At 49.4% G+C, this 22,599-nt stretch overlaps 3 protein-coding genes across 3 annotated transcripts; 2 read left to right on the top strand and 1 right to left on the bottom strand.

The window, feature by feature from the left end:
* The first annotated feature begins 400 nt into the window (after positions 1-400).
* On the top strand, positions 401-3,944 carry LOC124701805 (protein root UVB sensitive 3-like). Its single transcript, XM_047233902.1, has 10 exons — positions 401-466; positions 607-670; positions 892-975; positions 1,067-1,149; positions 1,239-1,368; positions 2,026-2,118; positions 2,482-2,620; positions 2,712-2,749; positions 2,825-3,012; positions 3,537-3,944. The coding sequence occupies exons 1-10, from the start codon at positions 434-436 to the stop codon at positions 3,633-3,635; spliced, it is 951 nt and encodes a 316-aa protein (XP_047089858.1). The 5' UTR covers positions 401-433; the 3' UTR covers positions 3,636-3,944.
* A 403-nt stretch (positions 3,945-4,347) lies between these two features.
* Positions 4,348-5,509, bottom strand: LOC124695045. The gene is made up of 2 exons (XM_047227941.1): positions 4,805-5,509; positions 4,348-4,713 (listed from the first exon to the last, which is right to left on the bottom strand). The coding sequence occupies exons 1-2, from the start codon at positions 5,507-5,509 to the stop codon at positions 4,348-4,350; spliced, it is 1,071 nt and encodes a 356-aa protein (XP_047083897.1).
* Positions 5,510-19,293: 13,784 nt separating this feature from the next.
* Positions 19,294-22,378, top strand: LOC124701808 (protein root UVB sensitive 3-like). The gene is made up of 8 exons (XM_047233903.1): positions 19,294-19,375; positions 19,467-19,549; positions 19,639-19,768; positions 20,426-20,518; positions 20,866-21,004; positions 21,096-21,133; positions 21,226-21,413; positions 21,922-22,378. The coding sequence occupies exons 1-8, from the start codon at positions 19,294-19,296 to the stop codon at positions 22,018-22,020; spliced, it is 852 nt and encodes a 283-aa protein (XP_047089859.1). The 3' UTR covers positions 22,021-22,378.
* The last annotated feature ends 221 nt before the right edge of the window (positions 22,379-22,599 follow it).

Genomic DNA, 22,599 nt, shown 5'->3' with positions numbered 1-22,599 from the left:
ATCACGAGGCCGGCGGTAGCGGCACTGACATTAGTGAAGACAGGTCGCACAACCTAAACCTTGATGAGGCGGAGGTGTTACCGAACCCGCCTTCTCGTGCCACCGGAGTACCACCTCCCGCAGGGGTGGCATTTGTTGAACGCCGGCTACACCATCCCGCCGCTGCCGGCGGGGGCGGAGTTCCACGCTCTCATCGACAAGCGATGAGCACAGATGACGCCGCAGGAGCGCACCCAGCCAAGGTGGCCGCCGTCAACCCGCGACTGGGTGGACGTGTTCCAGCAGCAATTCGAGGCGGAGATTGCCAGGTTTGTCGGTCCCAACTCCTGGCCTGCACCTTCTTATTTTATTGGGTTTATTGCTGTATTTTCTCTTCTTCTTTTTTTCTGAATACTTTCTATTCTGGCAGTGGTTTCTCAGAGATTTGACAGGAATGCTCGGAGGCATATTGTTCGCCTTTTATCAGGTACCCAGTTTTCTTACTAGTTAGAATAGGAAGCATTATCATTGTACTGCTGGAATAATTTATTTACAGATGAGATGATTTATGTGGTCAGTTCACTATTTGTCTGTACTAAGTGTTCATTATTTTGTCTTTTCCACCAGGGCTCTAACCTTGACAGTGACGCTAAAATGTGGCGTTTAGTTGCGGACTTTATGAATGACCTTGGTAATGCTTAGTTGAAATCAAGTTATCAGTATTCAAATGATTAGTATGCTGTAAGTTGAATTAATTATTACCATTGTAAGGAGTAGTACTTACTTATTTCTCCGGGATTCTTCTGTAGTAGCCTAATGGTACAATTCAGTGTGTAACATGTTCGTGGACATATACCTTACATGATCCGAGCCATACAAAGTGTGATAACACCGTTTGTTGTTGTTTTACAGGAATGTTGATGGATCTCTTAAGCCCTTTGTTTCCTTCATCATTGATAGTCATAATGTGCTTAGGCAGCTTATCTCGCTCATTCAGTAAGATAATTTACATGTCAATAATTTAGAAGCTTCTAAGGAAAAATTGGATGGTTATTTTCTTAGCCAGTTTATTGGTCATTATGTATAGCTGGTGTTGCCAGTGGAGCAACTAGAGCAGCATTAACACAGCATTTTGCACTTGCAAATAATGCAGCTGATATATCTGCAAAGGTACATTTGAACAATCTCAGCAATTTTATAGATGCAATTTGGATGGTAAATTATTAAATGTAGCTAAAGGAGTACATTTGATTTCTCAGGAGGGCAGCCAGGAGACACTTGCAACAATGTCTGGAATGGGATTGGGAATGCTCTTAGCGCATGTTACCAGGGGGCATGATTTTGTTGTATGGGTTTCATTCCTTTCTCTCACAATATTCCATATGTTCGGTGAGTATGTCATTGCTCTATTTTAGACATACCTACTCTTCTATGACATTGTTTTCGAAAGAGGACCAATTATAATTGAATCATCTGTATCATCACTGTGGTCTGTGGGCGCCCTACTGTTAGAACAATTATGACATATGTGATAGAGGAAGAAAAGAAAAGCTTCTGCTTAGGTTCTCCCATTAGGCATATCCTTGTATGGATGCAAATTGTGTTGATCTTTTCTGGAAGAAAACTATGTTGAATCTGTTACATGTTAGATATTGTATTAACATCTGTTCATTATGGAAGAATGCACCCCAAAAGAAAAGAAAATGGACAAATGGGAAACTGAAATAATACACCAGATATGTTTGAAGTAAGTCATCCAGTATATTGTTGTCTGCATGAATCCAAGATGGAATTTTCATCGGGTTCTGTTAATTTCAAATAGGAAGATATTCAAATAAGACAGTAATTAATTTGAATTTCTAGTAAAAATCCTCAGTCTCGATCTCCTATTCTCCTGTTAAGTTGTGTGATCCCACTAGAATTTAATCTCATGAGAAGCATCCAGTAAATAATGCTGACTTGATAGTGCATTTAATTAGCACAACTGAGATTTGAAGAAATCTTCTGTTTACAAACTTTAACTTGTTTTTGTTTGCACAAATTCAGCAAATTACAAGGCAGTGCAGTCACTTTCACTCAGTACACTAAATTATGAGAGAACTTCCATCTTGCTGCATTCTTTTATGGAAGATGATGAAGGTGCGTGTACCCCTTTCCTTTTTTCCTAGTTTCACGAAATCCATCTTCTTGTGCTTTGCGGTTACTGTAACCATGCAGGATCGGTTAGCATCTAAGAAACTCAACTGAGTTTAGTTTGTGCTCAACAGACCTAACAAGATATATTGCATAGTGAGAATCTTAGTTAATTCTATTATCAAGTATAGTGTATGCTCCAAATTGTGGCTCTTTATCTTGTCATGTCTCATATGCACTATTATGGTAGATCTGTTTGTGGCATTGTAATTATCGTCTCAAGAATAACTTTTATTGCTTCATTTGTTAGAATCTGCTAAAAATCCATGCAAGATGTTTTATTATTTAATCATCAAACTCTTTTCCTAGTTCTTACTCCACAACAAGTTTCCAAGCAAGAGCATATTCTTCCGTTTTGGTCAACCTGGCGGAAATTGCTTAGAGTTAAACTTCCACATGAGCTTGTACATCTAGGTGCTAAAGCCTCAACTCTGACACACTCTGATATGTAAGTTCTAACTTCTGAACCGTGTTTCTTATTTGTGTGATATTGCCTGAGGATTACAGAGATATTTATGGAGTATTTGGAAATTTAACAGGTTGCTAATTGCGAAAACAAAATCCTACTATACAAATGGTATGATCTTTTTTTTTATAAATGTGACAGTATATGAATTGCTACTGACTTTCTTCACATCCCAAATTTATTCAGCCAACTACTTTTTGCTGGACAAGGAAGGCAGTGTTCACATTTTCATACACAAGCAAGCAGTGGCAACTGATGTTTTGAAGTCCTTTATACATGGGCTCGTCTTAGCACGTCTGATGCAGAAGAGCAGATCTTGCCACGCCGAGGCTCACAAATGGATGGATGAGAAATACAACACCTTCATCTCAAAGGTAAAACACTACATCCTAAGATGCCCACCTCGTGATTGTCTTGTTAGGGTTTGTATTTAATACTTTACTAAATAGAAGCTTAGCCTCTCAGTATTCCTGCTATACACATACAAACAGTGGAAGTTCCCTCAAAGTCAAAATGTCGAAAATAACAACGCAGATCAAAGAATCAGATATCATAGTTAATTCCTTGTTCATATTGTTAATGGTAAGGCTTGTGGAGATTACTCCCTCAGCTTTAGCTAATGAAAAGGAGTACCGATGTGTCCGCTGTATATGGGGAATAGATACATGTAGTCTACTTGATGCCCATATGTCATCCTATAATTTTTGTTCAGCCTTGGTGCATCACAGGGCGACCTTATGCAGGTTTGTAGGACAGGGACCTTACATGATGAAAAACTATTTACTCAGAAGTTATTTTCGTCATAATCTTGTGATCCATTGTTTTTTGCAGATAGTTTACTGTATCCATTCTTTTCCTAGCGATTTCATGGCTCATTTACCTAAATTATTTATCACAGCTGAAACTGGAAGGTTACTCAACAGAACGGCTTCTCTCGCATTCGATTGTTTGGAAGGCACATTGGCTTTACGGTCCATTGGATGAGAAGACAAAGTAGGAGGAAACAGCTGTAGATGGTAGTACCTATTCGACATGGCCGTGTTGTATGCCGAAGGATGTGCAGGGTCAGGACCGAACTGTCAGAGCAAAGAAAGCACAAGCAGATGGCGAAATTAAGAGTAGCAGAGAGAAGGAAACAGAAGACTAAAATTATTCATGTCACCTAGCTAACTGATGTTCTCCTGCAAAGTGAATCCACGCTACTGGAAGTTCTAACACATTGTTAAAGTATTGAATTTCTCTAGTCCTAGTTTCTGTCATGTTGCACAATTCGGCAGTTCCATCGTAAAGGGCTTGGACTTGTGAATCCATTGGCATTGTTCAGAACTAGAACTGTATTGCGCACACTGTTTTTTGTTTTTGTTTTTTGCGGGTAGCATCATGAATGCTCAATCAGGATTCAGGATACAGTAAAACTTGTAAAGAAAAAGACAGTGGACAGGGACAGAAATTTCAAGAACATTGATCGGATTTGGTAAGAGAACAACATCAACAATTTAGTTTCAATGGGCGAACTACAATTCTAAGTAACGACCACGAGTTAATGTAACATCGAACACATTACACTTTGCTAAGAATTCGGATCTAATTGACAGCTCCAAACGAGAAGAATTCCTGAACGCATTACACTTTGCAAAGAATTCGGATCTAATTGACAGCTCCAAACGAGAAGAATCCCTGAAGCGATGGAGCGTGAAGGCAGGCCGCCGCTACGGTGTTGTAGCTGCACCCCATGTAGAGCAGTGCTTCTTGGTCGTCGTGCTCAGCCAAGAGGCTCCGCAGGTCCTCTGGAAGCTCCCAGTCAGCTGATGGCGCAGGCTGGTGTGTGTCGATCTTCTCAGCCTCGACCGGGGAGTTTGCTCCTCTGATTCCCAGCCATCATCATCCCAAGGCCTTAGCAGCAGGTGCACTTCTGATTCCCTGTTGAGTGAATCCCAGTCGAAGTCCTCATCTTCCACGGGGAGAGTTCGCTCCTGTTCTTGTTGTGGCCCGAGAAGCTCTTCCATCGTGCAAGACATCCGGCCCGTGTCGTCGTCAGCTTCAGTCCCGTCGTCAGCTTCAGGCGCGTGGGGCACCTCCGTGAACGCAGCCGGCAAGGAAACGGGTGCGGCAGACGTGAACCACACCGGACAATCCTCGTACTCCATCTCCTCGGGTGCTTGGGACGGGAACGCCGTACAGCTTCTGTGCGTGGGTGCTCGCGGCGGGCATGACCGGGCAATCAAGTTCCGGGACGGGGGCTGCCATCCGCATCTTCTTGGAGCAGGGCGGACCGGCGGCCGCGGCAGCAGGCGCTGGCCTCTTGTGCGATTGCTGCGCGGGTGCAGGCTGTGCTGGTTCTTGAGGAAGCAGCTTGTACGCGTCAGATTCTTGGCGGGCGGCGGCGGGCGCATGCTGAGCGAGGTGGATCTTGCAGAGCACCATCTCCCCGTCGGCGACGACGGCCTCCGGACGCAGGCAGCGGTACTCCTTCATGACCCAGCCGGTGGTGGTCTTGCCCTTCTTGAACGACAGGTGCTTGGCCTCGCCGACCTTGGCCCCCTCGTGGTAGACGTCCTCGGTGGTCTGGATGGTCCATGTGCCGGCCCCGGCGCGGCGGACGACCCGGGCGTCGTTCCCGCTCTTGCGCCTGCAGGTCGTGAAGAAGAAGCGGTCGCCGGTGCTGGTGGCGTTAGGCACGGGCGCAAACCGGGCGGCGAGGTCCCTGGGCTCGCAGGCGTAGACGTCGGCGTGGCGGATGAGGCTGTCGGCGCCGTGCGGCAGCGGCGTGCCGGCGAGGAGGCGCGGCAAGAAGTAGGTGATTGCCTCCTCCTTGGAAGGCTTGAACTGGTGGTGCCTGTAGAAGTCGTCGAGCTCCCCGTCCGCCTCCATGGATCGGACGCGGAGCTGCTCTGCGTCTAGGTTGACTGGATGGCGGGAGGGAGAAAGCTAGGTTGGATGGCGGGAGAGGGAGAGGGAGTGCTGCCGGATGGAGAGTGGGATTCAGCTACTTATAAGGATCGAAATCACGCGTACTAGAAAGGAAACTAGGAAATATTGCCAGAGGGTTGGGTTTAGATGTTCGAATCGGTTTCCAATTCAATACGGTGGGTTTCCATGTTTTGTGTCCCAGTTGTTTCCATGTTTTGAATCCGAGCTGTGCTGCTCTTCTCGTGGCTAACTTGCCAGCAAAGTTTCGATCTACTTTAGCCTTGCAGGTGTGTGGACGAGTCCGAATCAAAGTGCAGTTTGTATGTCAGCGACCAAGAGCAGCCAGAAGATCATCGAGAGGGAAGCAGGGATGATCCAGCTGACATGCCAAGGCCCAAGAGGAACGCTAAGAAGCCCAGCTGGCTATCAGGCCAAGATTGGGCCCAGTAGGCCTTGTAATAGCGTGAACCTACCTTGTACTTAAGGAACCGTGGCGTGTGCGTGTGTCTTGTCTTGGATCGGAAGAAAGAACTGGACCCCGACGGGAACAGCTGTGTGGGTGGTTGGGTGGATAGGCTGGATCCCCGATCGGCTTGATCTCTCAATTTATCCAAATTCTACCTAGATCTAGACTAAATTCCTGTAGGATCTTACATTTGGTATCTAGAGCCACAACGATCCACCGTGAGGAGAGAGATCTGGAGTTTCCGATCCACCGCCACGCGACTCGTTTCGCCGCTCGTCGCCGGGAAGAGATCATGGAGGAGCTGTCGCCGGAGTCGCAAGCCTTGTACCAGCTCCTGAAGGCGTCCACCACGGAGGAGTACGAGAGCAAGTTCCTGGACTACAAGAAGGAGATCCTCGACTCCGTCCGCAAGTTCGTCGTCGACACCACGAAGGAACTCAAGGGCGTCTCCGACAACATCACTTCTGTCCAAGCCAAGGTCGGGACGGATCTGGAGGAGATCCGCACGCATCTGGGTGGAGAACTCGCCGCAATCAAGAGCTCCCTCAGCAGCGAGATCGCGCTGCTGACGCAAACCGTGGACCGCGCCATCCGCCCAACTCCAACCGCCACGGCGGCGGGATCACCGGGGCAGCACGCCTGGGCCCTGGGGGATGGAGCAGTCGGCCCTAATGGGCACCGCGATGATCTGCAACTCCGGGGGAAAGCTGGTGCCAGCCACCAGCCTCCTCCGGGAGGAGGTACGCCTTCCGGCCAAAATTTTTTCCCCTCCACCAGTAATTCTTCTCGCGCTGCCTATGAGATTGCTGATGCGTCTGGCTCCGCGCCGCGGGTCGACTTGCCACAATTTGATGGTAACAACTCCAAATTGTGGCAACACCGCTGTGAGGAGTATTTCCAGCGATGGAGCACCCCGCCGTTGCTGTGGACTTCGTATGCCTCTTCACTGTTTGTTGGAGCAGCAGCAATCTGGCTGGAGTCGTATGTGCAGCAGTGCCCGGATCCACCCTGGAATGAGTTTGTAGCAGCAGTACAGACTCGTTTTACCCGGAACCAACACCAGATTCTGCTCAGGCGTATGTTCCGTATCTCTCAAACTGGTACTGTGGAGGATTATGTGCAGCGCTTCTCGGATTTGATGGATCAACTGGCAGCATATGAGCAGAAACCGGATCCTATTCACTATCTGACGCGGTTCCTGGATGGGCTGCAGCCTGGAGTTCGTGTCCTCGTCGCTATCCAGCAGCCAAAGGACTTGGACACTGCCTACACTCTCGCCTTGTTGTATGAGGAATTAGGTGAAGGGATTGCACTCATGGGTAATTCTTCAGGCAGTAGTTCACATCATTCTTCTCGGCGCCAACAACACGCACATACTTCTGTTCCTCCACCGCCGCCACCTGCTAAGTGGATTGGTAAGCCACCTGATGACAGAAAAGCACCTGACCCAGCTAGGAATTCTGAAGATAAGTGGCAGAACCTTAAGGCTTTTCGCAGATCCAAGGGGTTGTGTTTTGTTTGTGGTGAAAAGTGGAGTCGTGAGCATCAGTGTAAGAACAACATCCAGCTCCATGTCGTCCAGGAAATGATGGATATCTTTGCAGTTGTCTGAATCAGACAGTGAATACTGTGATGCGGAAGATACAAGCCCTGAGAATCTCATGTTGCTGTCAGCTGCTGCTTCTGATGCCAGCACAAAATCAGCGAAGTCTATGGTACTCAAGGTGCAAATTCAAGGGCAGCCACTTCGTTTTTTAGTGGATTCAGGCAGTTCTAGTTGTTTCATAGACCAGGACAAGGCACAGTTGCTGTCTGGTTGCCAGCCCATGGAGAAGCCTGTATTTGTTAAGGTAGCTGGTGGGGCCATTCTCAAATGCACAGAACATATACCGGTGTGTCATTGGTCTTCTCATGGTTGTGACTTCACTGACTCATTCAGGATATTACCCTTGAATAGCTATGATGGCATCATTGGCCTGGATTGGTTGGCCAAGCATAGTCCCATGATCACTCATTGGGCCATGAATTGGATAGCGATACAAAGAGAGGATCAGTTGGTGGTACTCCATGGTGAGGGTGATGTGGCAGCTACTCATGTGCTGGTGGAATTGCAGATAGCACAGGAAACTGATCAATCTGGACACACTGTAGTGCATACTGAAGGAGTCCAGAAGCTACTGGATCAATTTGCTTCCGTCTTTGATGAACCGACAGGGTTGCCGCCAAGCAGAGACTATGATCACCATATACCGTTGATTCCTGGAGCACGTCCTGTTTCACTTCGACCGTATAGAGTTGCTCCCGAGCTGAAGGACGAGATAGAGAAGCAGATTCAGGATTTGTTACGTCAAGGAGTGATCAGGCACAGTAACAGCGCTTTCTCTTCTCCTGTGATCTTGGTGCGCAAGGGCGACAAGACTTGGCGTCTGGTGGTCGATTACCGTCACCTCAACGCTCTGACAATCAAAGGAAAGTATCCCCTGCCGGTTATTGACGAGTTACTGGATGAGTTAGCTGGTTCTTGTTGGTTCTCCAAGCTGGACCTCCGCGCAGGTTATCACCAAATTCGACTAGCTCCAGGTGAGGAGTATAAAACTGCATTTCAAACACACCATGGTCATTTTGAGTTTCGAGTTATGGCCTTTGGGTTGACGGGAGCCCCAGCGACATTCCAGCATGCCATGAATGCAGTGCTTGCTCCATTCTTGCGCAAGTTCGCGCTCGTGTTCTTCGATGACATCTTGATCTACAGCAAGACATACGAAGACCATTTGGGCCACCTCAATTCTGTGTTGACTCGTTACGGATAAGGAGAAATGGCAGGTCAAGCTCTCCAAATGTGCCTTTGCACAAAACAGTGTGGCATACCTAGGTCATGTCATCTCGGCTGACGGGGTTGCCACAGATAACTCGAAGATAGTGTCTATTCAAACTTGGCCTAGACCAACCACTGTTAAGGAACTCCGTGGTTTCCTTGGAATTACTGGTTACTACAGGAAGTTCATCCGCCAGTATGCAGTCATAGCTCAGCCGCTAACTCAGTTACTGAAGAAAAACAGCCTGTTTATTTGGACGGATTCTACAGAGTTGGCGTTCCAGACGCTGAAAACAGCACTGGTTACTGCTCCTGTGCTGGCTTTACCCAACTTTGACTTGCCGTTCACAGTGGAGACTGACGCGTGTGATATTGGTATTGGTGCAGTGCTGTCTCAGCAAGGGCATCCGGTCGCATTTGTCAGCAGAGCATTGGGGCCCCGCAACAGAGGACTCTCGGTCTATGAGAAGGAATATTTGGCCATTCTTTTGGCAGTGCAGCAATGGCGAGCATATTTGCAAATTGGTGAATTTGTGATCCGCACGGATCACCAGAGCTTAACACATCTTACTGACCAGCGTTTGCACACTAACTGGCAACAAAAAGCTTTGACCAAGATGATGGGACTGCAATACAAGGTGGTGTACAAGAAGGGAATTCTCAATGGTGCAGCCGACGCTCTGTCTCGCAAACCAGTCCATAGCTCACAAGTCATGGCCGTCACTGAAGTTAAACCGGCCTGGCTTGATCGTGTGGTTGACAGCTATGCTCAGGATTCCTTCGTCCAAGAAAAGCTTCAACGATTTGCTATCTCTCCTGACGCTGAACAAAAGTATACTGTTCGTGATGGACTCCTACGCTACCAAGGGCGTATCTGGGTTGGCAGTGATGATCAATTGCAACTGCAACTCATATCAGCGTTCCATGATAGTCCAGTAGGAGGTCACTCTGGATTCCCAGTAACATATCGCCGGCTGGTGTCTCTCTTCAAGTGGACAGGTATGAAGAGCCAAATTCGTGACTATGTCCGCTGCTGTCGTGTGTGCCAGCAGGCCAAGCCAGAGCGTACCTTGCCTGCGGGTCTCTTGCAACCTCTTCCGATTCCATCTGAGCCTTGGGAGATGGCAACAATGGATTTCATTGACGGGCTTCCTCAGTCGCGCCAATTCAATTGCATCCTCGTCGTCGTCGATAAATTGTCCAAGTACGCCCATTTCATTCCTCTTCGTCACCCTTACACTGCCTCCAAAGTAGCTGAAGCCTTTGTCGACAATATCTACAAGTTGCATGGAATGCCAAAGTCCTTGGTCTCGGACAGGGATCCAGTTTTTACCAGCCAATTCTGGAAGTCAGTCTTCCAAGCTACAGGTACGCAATTGCGTCTCAGCACAGCTAACCATCCAGAGACGGACGGCCAGACTGAGAGGGTCAATCAGTCCATTGAGTGTTACTTGCGCTGTTTTATAAGCAGCCACCCTCAGCACTGGGCTAAATGGTTGTCCTTGTGTGAATTTTGGTACAACTCCAACTGGCATTCTTCTCTGGGCAAGTCGCCGTTCGAGGTGTTATATGGGAGGAAACCTCGCTATTTTGGTCTCACAGCTAGTGATAGCATCTCTTCAACAGATGTTTCTGTTTGGTTACAAGACCGGGCCTTGATTTTGGCATCTGTCCGCCAGCATCTCCTCCGTATGCAGCAGAGAATGAAGCACCAGGCTGATAAGAATCGGGTGGAAAGGTCCTTCTCTGTTGGTGATGAAGTCTTCCTGAAGCTCCAACCATATTTGCAGTCTTCCTTGGTCAGGCGTTCCAACAACAAGCTCTCTTTCAAGTTCTTCGGACCGTTCACCATCATCGCTCGTGTGGGTACAGTCGCTTATAAATTGGAATTGCCTCCTGCTAGCAAGATCCACCCGGTTTTCCATGTGTCACAGTTGAAGCCTTGCCTCGGTCCTGGACAAAAGGTACTTCCCCAATTGCCATCCCCTGACGCTATGCTGCAGGTGCCTGTTCGTGTGCTACAACGGCGCATCCGTCAGCAAGGTCTCAGGACAATCGTCCAAGTTCTCGTCCAGTGGAGTGGAGCACCTGAGGAAATGGCTACTTGGGAGGATCAGGAATCACTACAGCAGAAGTTTCCCCGTGCACCTGCTTGGGGACAAGCAGGATTTCAAGGGAAGGGGATTGTCAGCGACCAAGAGCAGCCAGAAGATCATCGAGAGGGAAGCAGGGATGATTCAACTGACATGCCAAGGCCCAAGAGGAATGCTAGAAGCCCGGCTGGTTATCGGACCGAGATTGGGCCCGATAGGCCTTGTAATAGCGTAAACCTACCTTGTACTTAAGAGAACCGTGGCGTGTGCGTGTGTCTTGTCTTGGATCGGAAGAAAGAAGCTCGGACCCCGACGGGAACAGCTGTGTGGGTGGTTGGGTGGATAGGCTGGATCCCCGATCGGCTTGATCTCTCAATTTATCCAAATTCTACCTAGATCTAGACTAAATTCCTGTAGGATCTTACATTGTAAATCCTTTGTCAAGTTTAATTAGCAAGCTCAGTTAGACTCCTCGGATCATATATTCACTTTTTTTTTTGAAACAAAGTGCTTGGAGCATCCCCACTCGTCTCCCCGACGAGGCCCCCGAGCAACGATTTTCCCATCCGGACGGCGTAATTCGGTCCAGTCGCGCCCCCGGTTCCTCGATTTCGTCCGAATTTGGGCCTAAATTCATCCGGCGAACCCACGCCATCCCCGGTCCCCCGAGGCGCGCTCGGGGACTCCGGACGAAAGAATTTGGCGCGAAAGAGGATTGTGGACCCTCGTAGTCGGCGACTGGACCGCCAAATCTGTCGATTTCCCTCCAATTTGCTTCCATATCCCCATTCTCTTCCGCCGAATTTGTGTAGCCGTCTCTATTCCCCTCCTCCTCCTCTTTCTCGTCCACCACCATGCCGCCGAAGCCGAGGAAGTCGCGGCCGAAGAAGGAGCGGCCGCCGGGTGTGTCCAACGCACAGTGGGCGGCGGACGAGCTCCGGCGACAGGTCGAAACAAGCGCCAGGGCGGAGAGGGAGAAGAAACTCAACGCGAAGAGGGCGGCGTTGGCGGCGGAGGACGAACAAGCGAGGAAGGTCTCCATGGCCATGAGCATGGGCCATCCTCGCGGCGGCGGCGCCGCCGCCATGTTCCCCGGCCAGTGGCCGATCCAAGGTACAAGCACTTCCCCGTCGGCTTTCTCCCCTTCGAGCTTCTCGCCGTTGTCGCCTGCCATGTTCCAAGAGGACGCACGCCGCCGGGAGGGACGGCAAGTTCGACGGCAGGTGGAGGGAGATGCTCGCCAACCAAGGCGCCCGGATCGCCCTGCTGAAGACGACGGCCGCGGCGAAGAAGAGGAACACAGACTTGGCGTTTCTGATGGGCGGCAACACAACCCTGATGGACGAGGAGACGAGGATTCGGTACGAGGGTCACCGCACCGATATCCTCCGACCCACTCCGGCCAGTGCTTCGCCCTCACCGTCTACGACATCGACTGCCGCCACTTCGACGTCGACATCGGCCACCGCTTCGACCACGGCGTGTGACGAAACTGGGCCGTCAGACACCGCCGTGCCAGACGGTACTGCCGACGCCCCTGTTTCAGTGTAATTTCCCTCCGATTGCCGATTTGTGGCTGATCCTTTTGCCGACCTGGGCGTATTTTGTAGCGGGACAGCGTTTTGTTTGAATTTCGACTTTGTCGGGCGAACTCCGGGTGGACGGCGGGAATATGGTTCTCCCCACGAATTAATTTCGTCCAATCCGGCGGTTGTTTCATCCGGATTTCGGCGTGGGGAGGCCAAACGAGTGGAGATGCTCTTACAAGCTTCCTCTCAAAGTAGAAAATCGAATAGATAGGTTCTCTGAAACTCGTTGTATTGTGAATCTGTTCTTCACTTAGAGCATCTCCACCCGCGGGCCTGATAGTGACCCAATAGCAATTTGAAGGTCCGGTGTGATTTTTGGCCCACACCGGCGCGTCTAATAAGTAGCTGGCTAGTTGCAGAGCTCAATACAATCGCCGGCAACCCCGTGCCGGCCGCTTAGCGCGGGGTGCCGAATGGGCGTGCCCACGCCTCGCGCCATGTCAGATTATGCGTGTGAGTCTGTCCTAGCAGCGAGAGTAACCGCTAGTCACGATTAAATGCCCGCGTGGAGGCGGGCGGTCGTCATCTTCAATGGGCGCAACGGTTCTGGAGGCGATGGCGAAACGACGGGACGCCGCCCGCCAGTTCCACGCGGCGACGACACAACGCTCCTCCGCCCGCCATAAACCGCCTGTTCCTCCCCGTGTACTCCCATTCCACCACTCCCCTCCTCCATCAAACCCTAGCCGCCGCTGACATCTCCTCTTTGCCTCCATGGCGCACAATCACGAGGCCGGTGGTAGCGGCACCGGCGTTAGTGAAGACAGGTCACACAACCTAAACCTCGACGAGGCGGAGGTGTTACCGAACCCACCTTCTCGTGCTACCGGAATACCGCCTCCCGCACCGGTGGCATTTGTCGAACGCCGGCTACACCATCCCACCGCTGCCGGCGGAGCAAAGTTTCGCGCGCTCATCGACAAGCGATGAACACAGATGACGCCGCAGCAGCGCACCCATCCAAAGTAGTCACCGTCAACCCGCGAATGGGTGGACGTGTTCCAGCGGCAATGCGAGGCGGAGATTGCAAGGTTTGCCGGTCCCAACTCCAGTCGGTTAAACCGCGTCGGCCGGCGAGCCTGGTAGCACGGGCGTGCCGTCGATGAGATGTCGCGTATGGCTACCTCCCGCGGCTGCCTCAGGAGCCTCCTCGCCGGTCGGTGTCCTACACGGCGACCGATCCCACGGCTCTTTGGTATCGTCGCGCTCTGGCTACAGCTCCAGCGGCCAACAACGATCGACGCCGTACCCTACACCGAGACGGAGTGGCGGAATCAGCATCCGCGATGGGGCTAGGTCATCCTCCTTGGCACCGGCGCCCCTTCGTCCGAAGAAGGAGCCGGCAGTGAAGGAGGAACCGCCCTCGCTGTCTTGCGGCCGCTTGTACCTCGAGCGCCGAACGCCGATGTCCTACCGTTCCAGCCGCCGTAGCCGGAGAAAAAGTGGTGGTGAATGGAGAAGATAAAGTAGTAGGAAACAGCTATAGATGGTAGTATCTACTCCCTCCGATCCAAACTTTGTAGTATTAAATCCGCGTCGATTAAAGGGAAATGGAGGGAGTATTCGACATGGCCGTGTTGTATAAACGAAGGATGTGCACTGTCAGGACCGAACTGTTAAAAGAAGAGCAAAGAAAGCACCAGCAGATGATGAAATCAAGAGTTGCAGAGAGAAGAAAACAAAACACTAAAGATTATTCATGTTGCCCTAATGTTCTCCTGCAACGTGTTTCCACGCTACTGGAAGTTGTAACACATTGCTGAATTGTTGAATTTTTTTGTAGTCCTTGTTTCGTCAGGTTGCACAATTCGGCAGCTCCATTGTAAAGGGCTTGGACTTGTGAATCCGTTGGCATTGTTCAAATCGAGTACTGCATCACGCATGCTGTTTTTTTATTTTAATTGTTTGCGGGTTGCATCATGAATGCTCAATCAGGATCACACAAAAAACAGTGGACAGGGACCGAAATTTCAGAACATTGATCAGATCAGGTAAGAGAACAACATCAACAATTTTAGTTTGAATGGGCGAACTACAGCTGTAAGTAACGACCATACAAGACGAGTTAATGTAGTAACATCGAACACATTACACTTTGCTAAGAATTCGGATCTAATTAACAGCTCCAAATGAGAAGAATCCCTGAACACATTACACTTTGCAAAGAATTCGGATCTAATTGACAGCTCCAAACGAGAAGAATCCCTGAAGCGATGGAGCGTGAAGGCAGGCCGCCGCTACGGTGTTGTAGCTGCACCCTATGTAGAGCAGTGCTTCTTGGTCGTCGTGATCAGCCAAGAGGTTTCGCAGGTCCTCTGGAAGCTCCCAGCTAGCTGATGGCGCAGGCTGGTGTGTGTCACTGTCGACCTGTTCGATGTAGTTCTTCTCAGCCTCGACCGGGGGTGTTTGCTCCTCTTGTGCCTCTGATTCCCAGTCATCATCATCCCAAGGCTTTAGCAGCAGGTGCAGCTCTGATTCACTGTCAAGTGAATCCCAGTCGAAGTCCTCATCTTCCATGGCCACGGGGAGAGTTTGCTCCTGCTCTTGCTGTTGTGGCCCGAGAAGCTCTTCCATGGTGCAAGAAAACCGGCCCGTGTCGCCATCAGCTTCAGGCGCGTATGGCACCTCCGTGGACGCAGCCGGCGATGAAACGGGTGCGGCGGACGTGAACCACAGTGGACAATCCTCGAACTCCATCTCCACGGGTGCTGGTACGTGCGCGCTCGCGGTAGGCTCCGGGACGGAGGCTGCCATCCTCATCTTCTTGGAGCAGGGCGGATCGGCGGCGGCGGCGGCAGCAGGCGCTGGCCTCTTGTGCGATTGCTGCGCGGGTGCAGGCTGTGCTGGTTCTTGAGGAAGCAGCTTGTACGCGTCGGATTCTTGGCGGGCGGCGGCGGGAGCATGCTGAGCCAGGTGGATCTTGCAGAACACCATTTCCCCGTCGGCGACGACGGCCTCAGGACGCAGGCAGCGGTACTCCTTCATGACCCAGCCGGTGGTGGTCTTCCCTTTCTTGAACGACAGGTGCTTGGCCTCGCCGACCTTGGCCCCCTCGTGGTAGACGTCCTCGGTGGTCTGGATGGTCCATGTGCCGGACCCGGCGCGGCGGACGACCCGGGCGTCGTTCCCGCTCTTGCGCCTGCAGGTCGTGAAGAAGAAGCGGTCGCCGGTGCTGGTGGCGTTAGGCACGGGCGCGAACCGGGCGGCGAGGTCCCTGGGCTCGCAGGCGTAGACGTCGGCGTGGCGGATGAGGCTGTCGGCGCCGTGCGGCAGCGGCGTGCCGGCGAGGAGGCGCGGCAGGAAGTAGGTGACGGCCTCCTCCTTGGAAGGCTTGAACTGGTGGTGCATGTAGAAGTCGTCCAGCTCCCCGTCCATCTCCATGGATCGGACGCAGGGTTGAAAGGAAGTGGAGAAGGAGTTTGGATGGCGGGAGGGAGAAAGCTAGGTTGGATTGCGGGAGAGGGAGTGGTGCCGGATGGAGAGTGGGATTCAGCTACTTATATTGCCCGAGGGTTTGGGTTTGGGTTTGGGTTTGGAGTCGATTTCCAATTCAATACGCGGCGGTGGCTTTCCATGTTTTGTTTCCAATCGGTTTCCACTTTCCAATCGAAATCACTCGTACTGTTGCTCCCAGTTGTTTCCATGTTTTGATTCCGTGAGGCATGGGACTGGACGTTGACCACTGCACACCTCGCTCTCGCTCCGCGCCGGCCGGCGTACGTGCGTGTGCACGAATGATGTGGCTAGCTACTTGTGACAAAGCATGGATGTTCAGTGAATACATACATCCTGAGCTATGTGCGATTTGCAATAACTAGGCAGCCTGGCCTGCACCTTCTTTCTCCATTCTCTTATTTTATTAGGTTTATTGTTGTATTTTCTCTTTTTTTTCTGAATATAATTCCTTTTCTGGCACTGGTTTCTCAGAGATTTGACAGGAATACTCGGAGGCATATAGTTCGCCTTTTATCAGGTACCCAATTTTCTTACTAACTAGAATATGACGGATTATCACTCTGCTGGACATAGTTTATTTACAGATGAGATAATTTACGTGATCAGTCCATTATTTGCCTACTCCCGGAGGCGGACCTTGCTCCTTCACTCCCGAGCCTCCTTCCGGGGCATCTCGCAGGGATTGTGGCGCCTTGGTCATGGGTTCCTCCCGCTCCACCACTAGCATGGCGCTGACCACCTAGTTGGTGGCTACACCGTACCGCAATAGAAGCTTCCCGGCTTGGGTGCCACCAAGTACTTCTTAAGTTCCTGCAGCGTTCGCTTCACTTCAAGCGTCCACTCGATCAACGGGCCTCTTCGACTTCAAAAGTTTGAAGAAAGGAAGGGCCCGCTCCCCCAGACGGGAGATGAACCGGCCCAAAGCGGTGATGCAACCGTTCAGGCGTTGTACATCCTTGACCCTTCGAGGGATCTGCATGTCCTCGATGGCCTTGATCTTATCCGGGTTAGACTTGATTTCTCGGTGTGAAACCAAGAAACCCATCAGCTTCTCGATGGCACACCAAAGGTCCACTTCCTCCGTGTAGAAGCATCCCAAGGGAGGGGGGTGAACGCCATTTTTTGTTCGTCTTCTCCCTCCATTTGTATCTGGTGATACCTCGAAAAGGCGTCCAGGAAACACAACATGTTGGAGCCTGCGGTGGAATCCATGATCTCGTCTATGCGAGGCAAAGGAAACAATTCCTTTGGACAAGCACGATTCAGGCCCGTGAAATCCACACACATCCCCTTCTTCAGGTTCGGTTTGGGCACCATGCATGACCAGGTTTGCGGTCCAGGTCGGATGCAGGATACGGATAACCACCCCGGTAGCTTCCAGCTTCAGAACCTCATGAATGATGAAGTTCTGCCGGTCTTGGGCCTGCCCTTGCACCTTCTGCTTGATAGGCCTGGCCGCAGGATCCACGGCTAGCTTGTGCTCGATTACCTCCCGGGACACCCCGGGCAGGCAAGATGAGTCCCAGGCAAAGACATCAGCGTTTTCCCGAAGGAAACCGACCAATTCCTCCTCCCGTTCCGGCGACAGGTGCGCACCTATGGTCACAGAACGAGTCATGTGGCCAAAGAGCGGAACCTGCTTGGTGAGCTTTTGATATGTGCCTTGTGCAAAAAAGGCCCCCAGCAGGCCCGTCGCGGGGGGCCTCTTCCCTCTCCAAGCCCCCTGTACGATCCTCCCCTTCTAGGAGATAAGACACTTGCGGGGCTCCAAGGGAGCGGGCTTCCAACCCGCCGGTCCCTCCGCACTTGGGACCGGCGTGCTAGCTTCCAGGGGCCAAGCTACCCGGCAGGCAAACCGCGACCTCAGCCGCAGAACATCCCGGGGGGTGGCCCTAGCTTGCCCTGCTCCACATCAATCAGGAGCTTCTCCACACTGTCCTTCCACTCGGCAAAGTTTGGATCTCCCCGGGCTGGGGGAAATTGGAACATAGCTCGCAGCGTAGCCAACGCTTCTTTCTGGGTGCATGGCGGGCCACTCGGGCCTGAGGTAGTGGTCGCAGGAGCTGCGACACCATGCCCGCTCGATGAACCTTATCTTCCTCGCTCCTCGCCTGACCGCGGCACTTGACAGGGCCATTCAGCGGAGACTTCCCCCCCAAACCTGCGCATAGTTCAGCGGGCGCTTCCCCCAAAGGGGAGGCGGCACGCGAGCACATGTGAAGCTCAAATGGGGCACTCAGGCCAAGGGCTTGCCGCTTCTATGAATCTCCCGTGCGGACGCTGATCCTGAAGCAACGCGAGCGCCTCCCTACCTGGCGTGCCATATGTCACGTCCCGGGGACGGCGGACACCGAGCGTCTACACCCCTTTTTGTTCAGCTAGTGGGAACTAGGCGCTGCAAACGGGATCACGCACAACACAAAGACACATGATGTTACCTAGGTTCAGGGTGCAAAATGTGAAACCCCTACGTCCTGCTTATGTGATCTTCTTGATGATGAACAACTTACATAGGGAGCGGAGACTCCCTCTTCCAATGCCTCCGATACAACTTTCTTCTCCTCCTTCCCCCAAGCCTTTATGCACTCGCCCTCCCTCTAGGATCTATCTCTCTTCTCCTCCCTTTTATAAGAAAAGGGAAACATACACGGAAAACGAGCATGCAACACAAGTGGCAAACACCTGAGCCACCTCAAGAGCGGACGAACCGCGTCCCTCAGCCCACGTGACATGGCCAGCACCATCCTATGCACGCGCAGGGGCCACGGGGGCCTGTCGCAGTGCCGCTGATTGGTGGTGCAGGAGCGGCACGCCAGGTGTTGATCATGCACTACCGGGATCATGCAGGGCGTGGCTCCCGGGGGCTCTTCCTCCCGGGGAGACCCCGTCTAGGCGGTCTCGGGATTGCGGGGAAGTTTATCTCGGGGCGGGCTCTTCGCAGGTGTTGTCGGGGACGTGCCCATGACATCTTAGAGTAGCTCCACCACCGGGGGCTTCCCAACCCTCAACTCCAGCCATAGGAAAGGGGTTACCCACAGGCCCAGTATTGTCCCGACGAAGCGCCACGCTCGGTGTGCCTGGTCTTGAGTTGTGGTACGTTCTTCCACGCGCCCGGCGGGATGGGGGCCCCGGTTCTCACCCCGCCGACACATTGTAAGGAGTAATACTTACTTATTTCTCCGGGAGTCTTCTGTATATAGTAGCCTAACAGTATAATTTTGTGTGTACCATGTTCCTAGACATATACCTTACATGATCCGAGCCATACAAAGAACATGCTATAAATATGAAAGTATGATAACACTGTTTGTTGTTGTTTTACAAGGATGTTGATGGATCTCGTAAGCCCTTTGTTTCTTTCATCATTGATAGTCATAGTGTGCTTAGGCAGCTTATCTCGCTCATTCAGTAAGATAATTTACATGTCAATAATTTAGAAGCTTCTAAGGAAAAATTGGATGGTTATTTTCTTAGCCAGTTTATTGGTCATTATGTATAGCTGGTGTTGCCAGTGGAGCAACTAGAGCAGCATTAACACAGCATTTTGCACTTGCAAATAATGCAGCTGATATATCTGCAAAGGTACGTTTGAACAATCTCAACAATTTTATAGCTGCAATTTGGATGGTAAATTATTAAATGTAGCTAAAGGAGTATATTTCACTCGTCAGGAGGGCAGCCAGGAGACACTTGCAACAATGTCTGGAATGGGACTAGGAATGCTGTTGGCGCATGTTACCAGGGGGCATGATTTTGTTGTATGGGTTTCATTCCTTTCTCTCACAATATTCCATATGTTCGGTGAGTGTGTCATTACTCTATTTTAGACATACCTACTATTCTATGAATTGTTTTCGAAATAGACCAATTATAATTGAATCATCTGTATCATCACTGTGGTCTGTGGGCGCCCTACTGTTAGAACAATTATGGCATATGTGATAGAGGAAGAAAAGAAAAGCTTCTGCTTAGCTTCTACCATTAGGCATATCCTTGCATGACTGCAAATTGTGTTGATCTTTTCTGGAAGAAAACTATGTTGAATCTGTTGCATGGTAGATATTGTATTAATATCTGTTCATTATGGAAGAATGCACCCCAAAAGAAAAGAAAATGGACAAAATGGGAAAATGAAATAATACACCAGATATGTTTGAAGTACGTCATCCAGTATATTGTTGCCTGCATGAATCCAAGATGGAATTTTCCTCGGATTCTGTTAACTTCAAATAGCAAGATATTCAAACAAGACAGTAATTAATTTTGAATTTCTAGTAAAAATCCTCAGTCTCGATCTCCTATTCTCCTGTTAAGTTGTGTGGCCCCACTAGAATTTGATCTCATGATAAGTATCCAGAAAATAATGTTGACTTGATAGTGCATTTAATTAGCACAACTGAGATTTGACGAAATCTTCTGTTTACAAACTTTTACTTGTTTTTGTTTGCACAAATTCAGCAAATTACAAGGCAGTGCAGTCACTTTCACTCAGTACACTAAATTATGAGAGAACTTCCATTTTGCTGCATTCTTTTATGGAAGATGATGAAGGTGAGTGTACCCCTTTACTTTTCCTGGTTTCATGAAATCCATCTTCTTGTGCTTTGCGGTTAGTAACCATGCAGGATCAGTAGCATCTAAGAAACTCAACTGAGTTTAGTATGTGTTTAGCGGACCTAACAAGATATATTCCATAGTGAGAATCTTAGTTAATTTTATTATCAATTATAGTGTATGCTCCAAATTGTGGCTCTTTATCTTGTCATGTCTCATATGTAGTTTTATTTGTAGATCTGTTTGTGGCATTGTAATTATCGTCTCAAGAATAATTTTATTATCAATCTGCTAAAATTCAATGCAAGAAGTTTTATTATTTAATCATCAAACTCTTTTCCTAGTTCTTACTCCACAACAAGTTTCCAAGCAAGAGCACATTCTTCCGTTTTGGTCAACCTGGCGGAAATTTCTTAGAGTTAAACTTCCACATGAGCTTGTACACCTAGGTGCTAAAGCCTCAACTCTTACACACTCTGATATGTAAGTTCTAACTTCTGAACTGTGTTTCTTATGTGTGAGACATTGCCTGAGGATTAAAGAGAGATTTATGGAGTATTTGTAAATTTAACAGGTTGCTAATTGCGAAAACAAGATCCTACTATACAAATGGTATGATCTTTTTTGTTTTGTTTAATGTGATAGTATATGAATTGCTGCTGACTTTCTTCACATTTTGCTGCTGACTTCCCAAATTTATTCAGCCAACTACATTTTGCTGGACAAGGAAGGCAGCGTTCACATTTTCATACACAAGCAAGCAGTGGCAACTGATGTTTTGAAGTCCTTCATACATGGGCTCGTCTTAGCACGTCTGATGCAGAAGAGCAAATCTTGCCATGCGGAGGCTCACCAATGGATGGATGAGAAATACAGCACCTTCATCTCAAAGGTAAAACACTGTACATCCTAAGATGCCCACCTTGTGATTGTCTTGTTAGGGTTGGTATTTAATGCTTTACTAAATAGAAGCTTAGCCTCTCAGTGTTCCTGTATACACGTACAAACAGTGAAAGTTTAAAATGTCGAAAATAACAACGCAGATCAAAGAATCAGATATCATAGTTAATTCCTTGTTCATATTGTTAATGCTAGGCTTGTGGAGATTACTCCCTCAGCTTTAGGTAATGAAAAGGAGTACCGATGTGTCCGTTGTATATGTATACAGTTTGTGAATTGATGCCTGTAAGTCACCCTATAATTTTCTTTAGCCTTGATGCATCACGGGGTGGCCTTATGCAGGTTTGTAGGACAGGGAGCTTAGATTATGAAAAAGTAGTGCCTCCACAGTTATTTTGTCATAATCTTGTGATCGACTGTTTTTGCACTTAGTGGATTTATTGTATCCATTATTTTCCCAGCGAGTTCATGGCTCATTTACCCAAAATTATTTATCACAGCTGAAACTGGAAGGTTACTCAACAGAACAGCTTCTCTCGCATTCGATTGTTTGGAAGGCACATTGGCTTTACGGTCAATCGGATGAGAAGACAAAGTAGGAGGAAACAGCTGTAGATGGTAGTATCTATTTGACATGGCCGCGTTGTATGACGAAGGATGTGCATTGCCAGGAACGAACTGTTACAGAAGAGCAAAGAAAGCACCAGCAGATGGTGAAACCGAGAATTGGGGAGAGAAGGAAGCAAAAGACTAAAAATCATTCATGTTGCCTAGCTAACTGATGTTCTCCTGCAAAGTGATTCCACACTACTGGAAATTCACACATTGTTGAATTTTTCCAGTCCTAGTTTCATCAAGTTGCACAAATTCGGCAGCTCCATTGTAACAGGGCTTGGACTTATGAATCCGTTGGTATTGTTCAAATCGAGAACTGCATCACGCATGCTGTTTTTATTTTTTTATTTTTTACGGGTTGCATCATGAATGCTCAATTATGATCACAAAAAACACAGTGGACAGGGACAGAAATCTCAGAACATTGATCAGATCAGGTAAGAGAACAACATCAACAATTTTAGTTTGAATGGGCGAACTACAGCTGTAAGTAACGAACATACAAGACGAGTTAATGTAGTAACATCGAACACATTACACTTTGCTAAGAATTCAGATCTAAT

Source organism: Lolium rigidum, chromosome 3, assembly GCF_022539505.1.
Source record: "Lolium rigidum isolate FL_2022 chromosome 3, APGP_CSIRO_Lrig_0.1, whole genome shotgun sequence".
In the NCBI taxonomy this organism is placed as follows: Eukaryota; Viridiplantae; Streptophyta; class Magnoliopsida; order Poales; family Poaceae; genus Lolium; species Lolium rigidum.
This window is presented reverse-complemented; position numbering and strand designations above follow the sequence as displayed.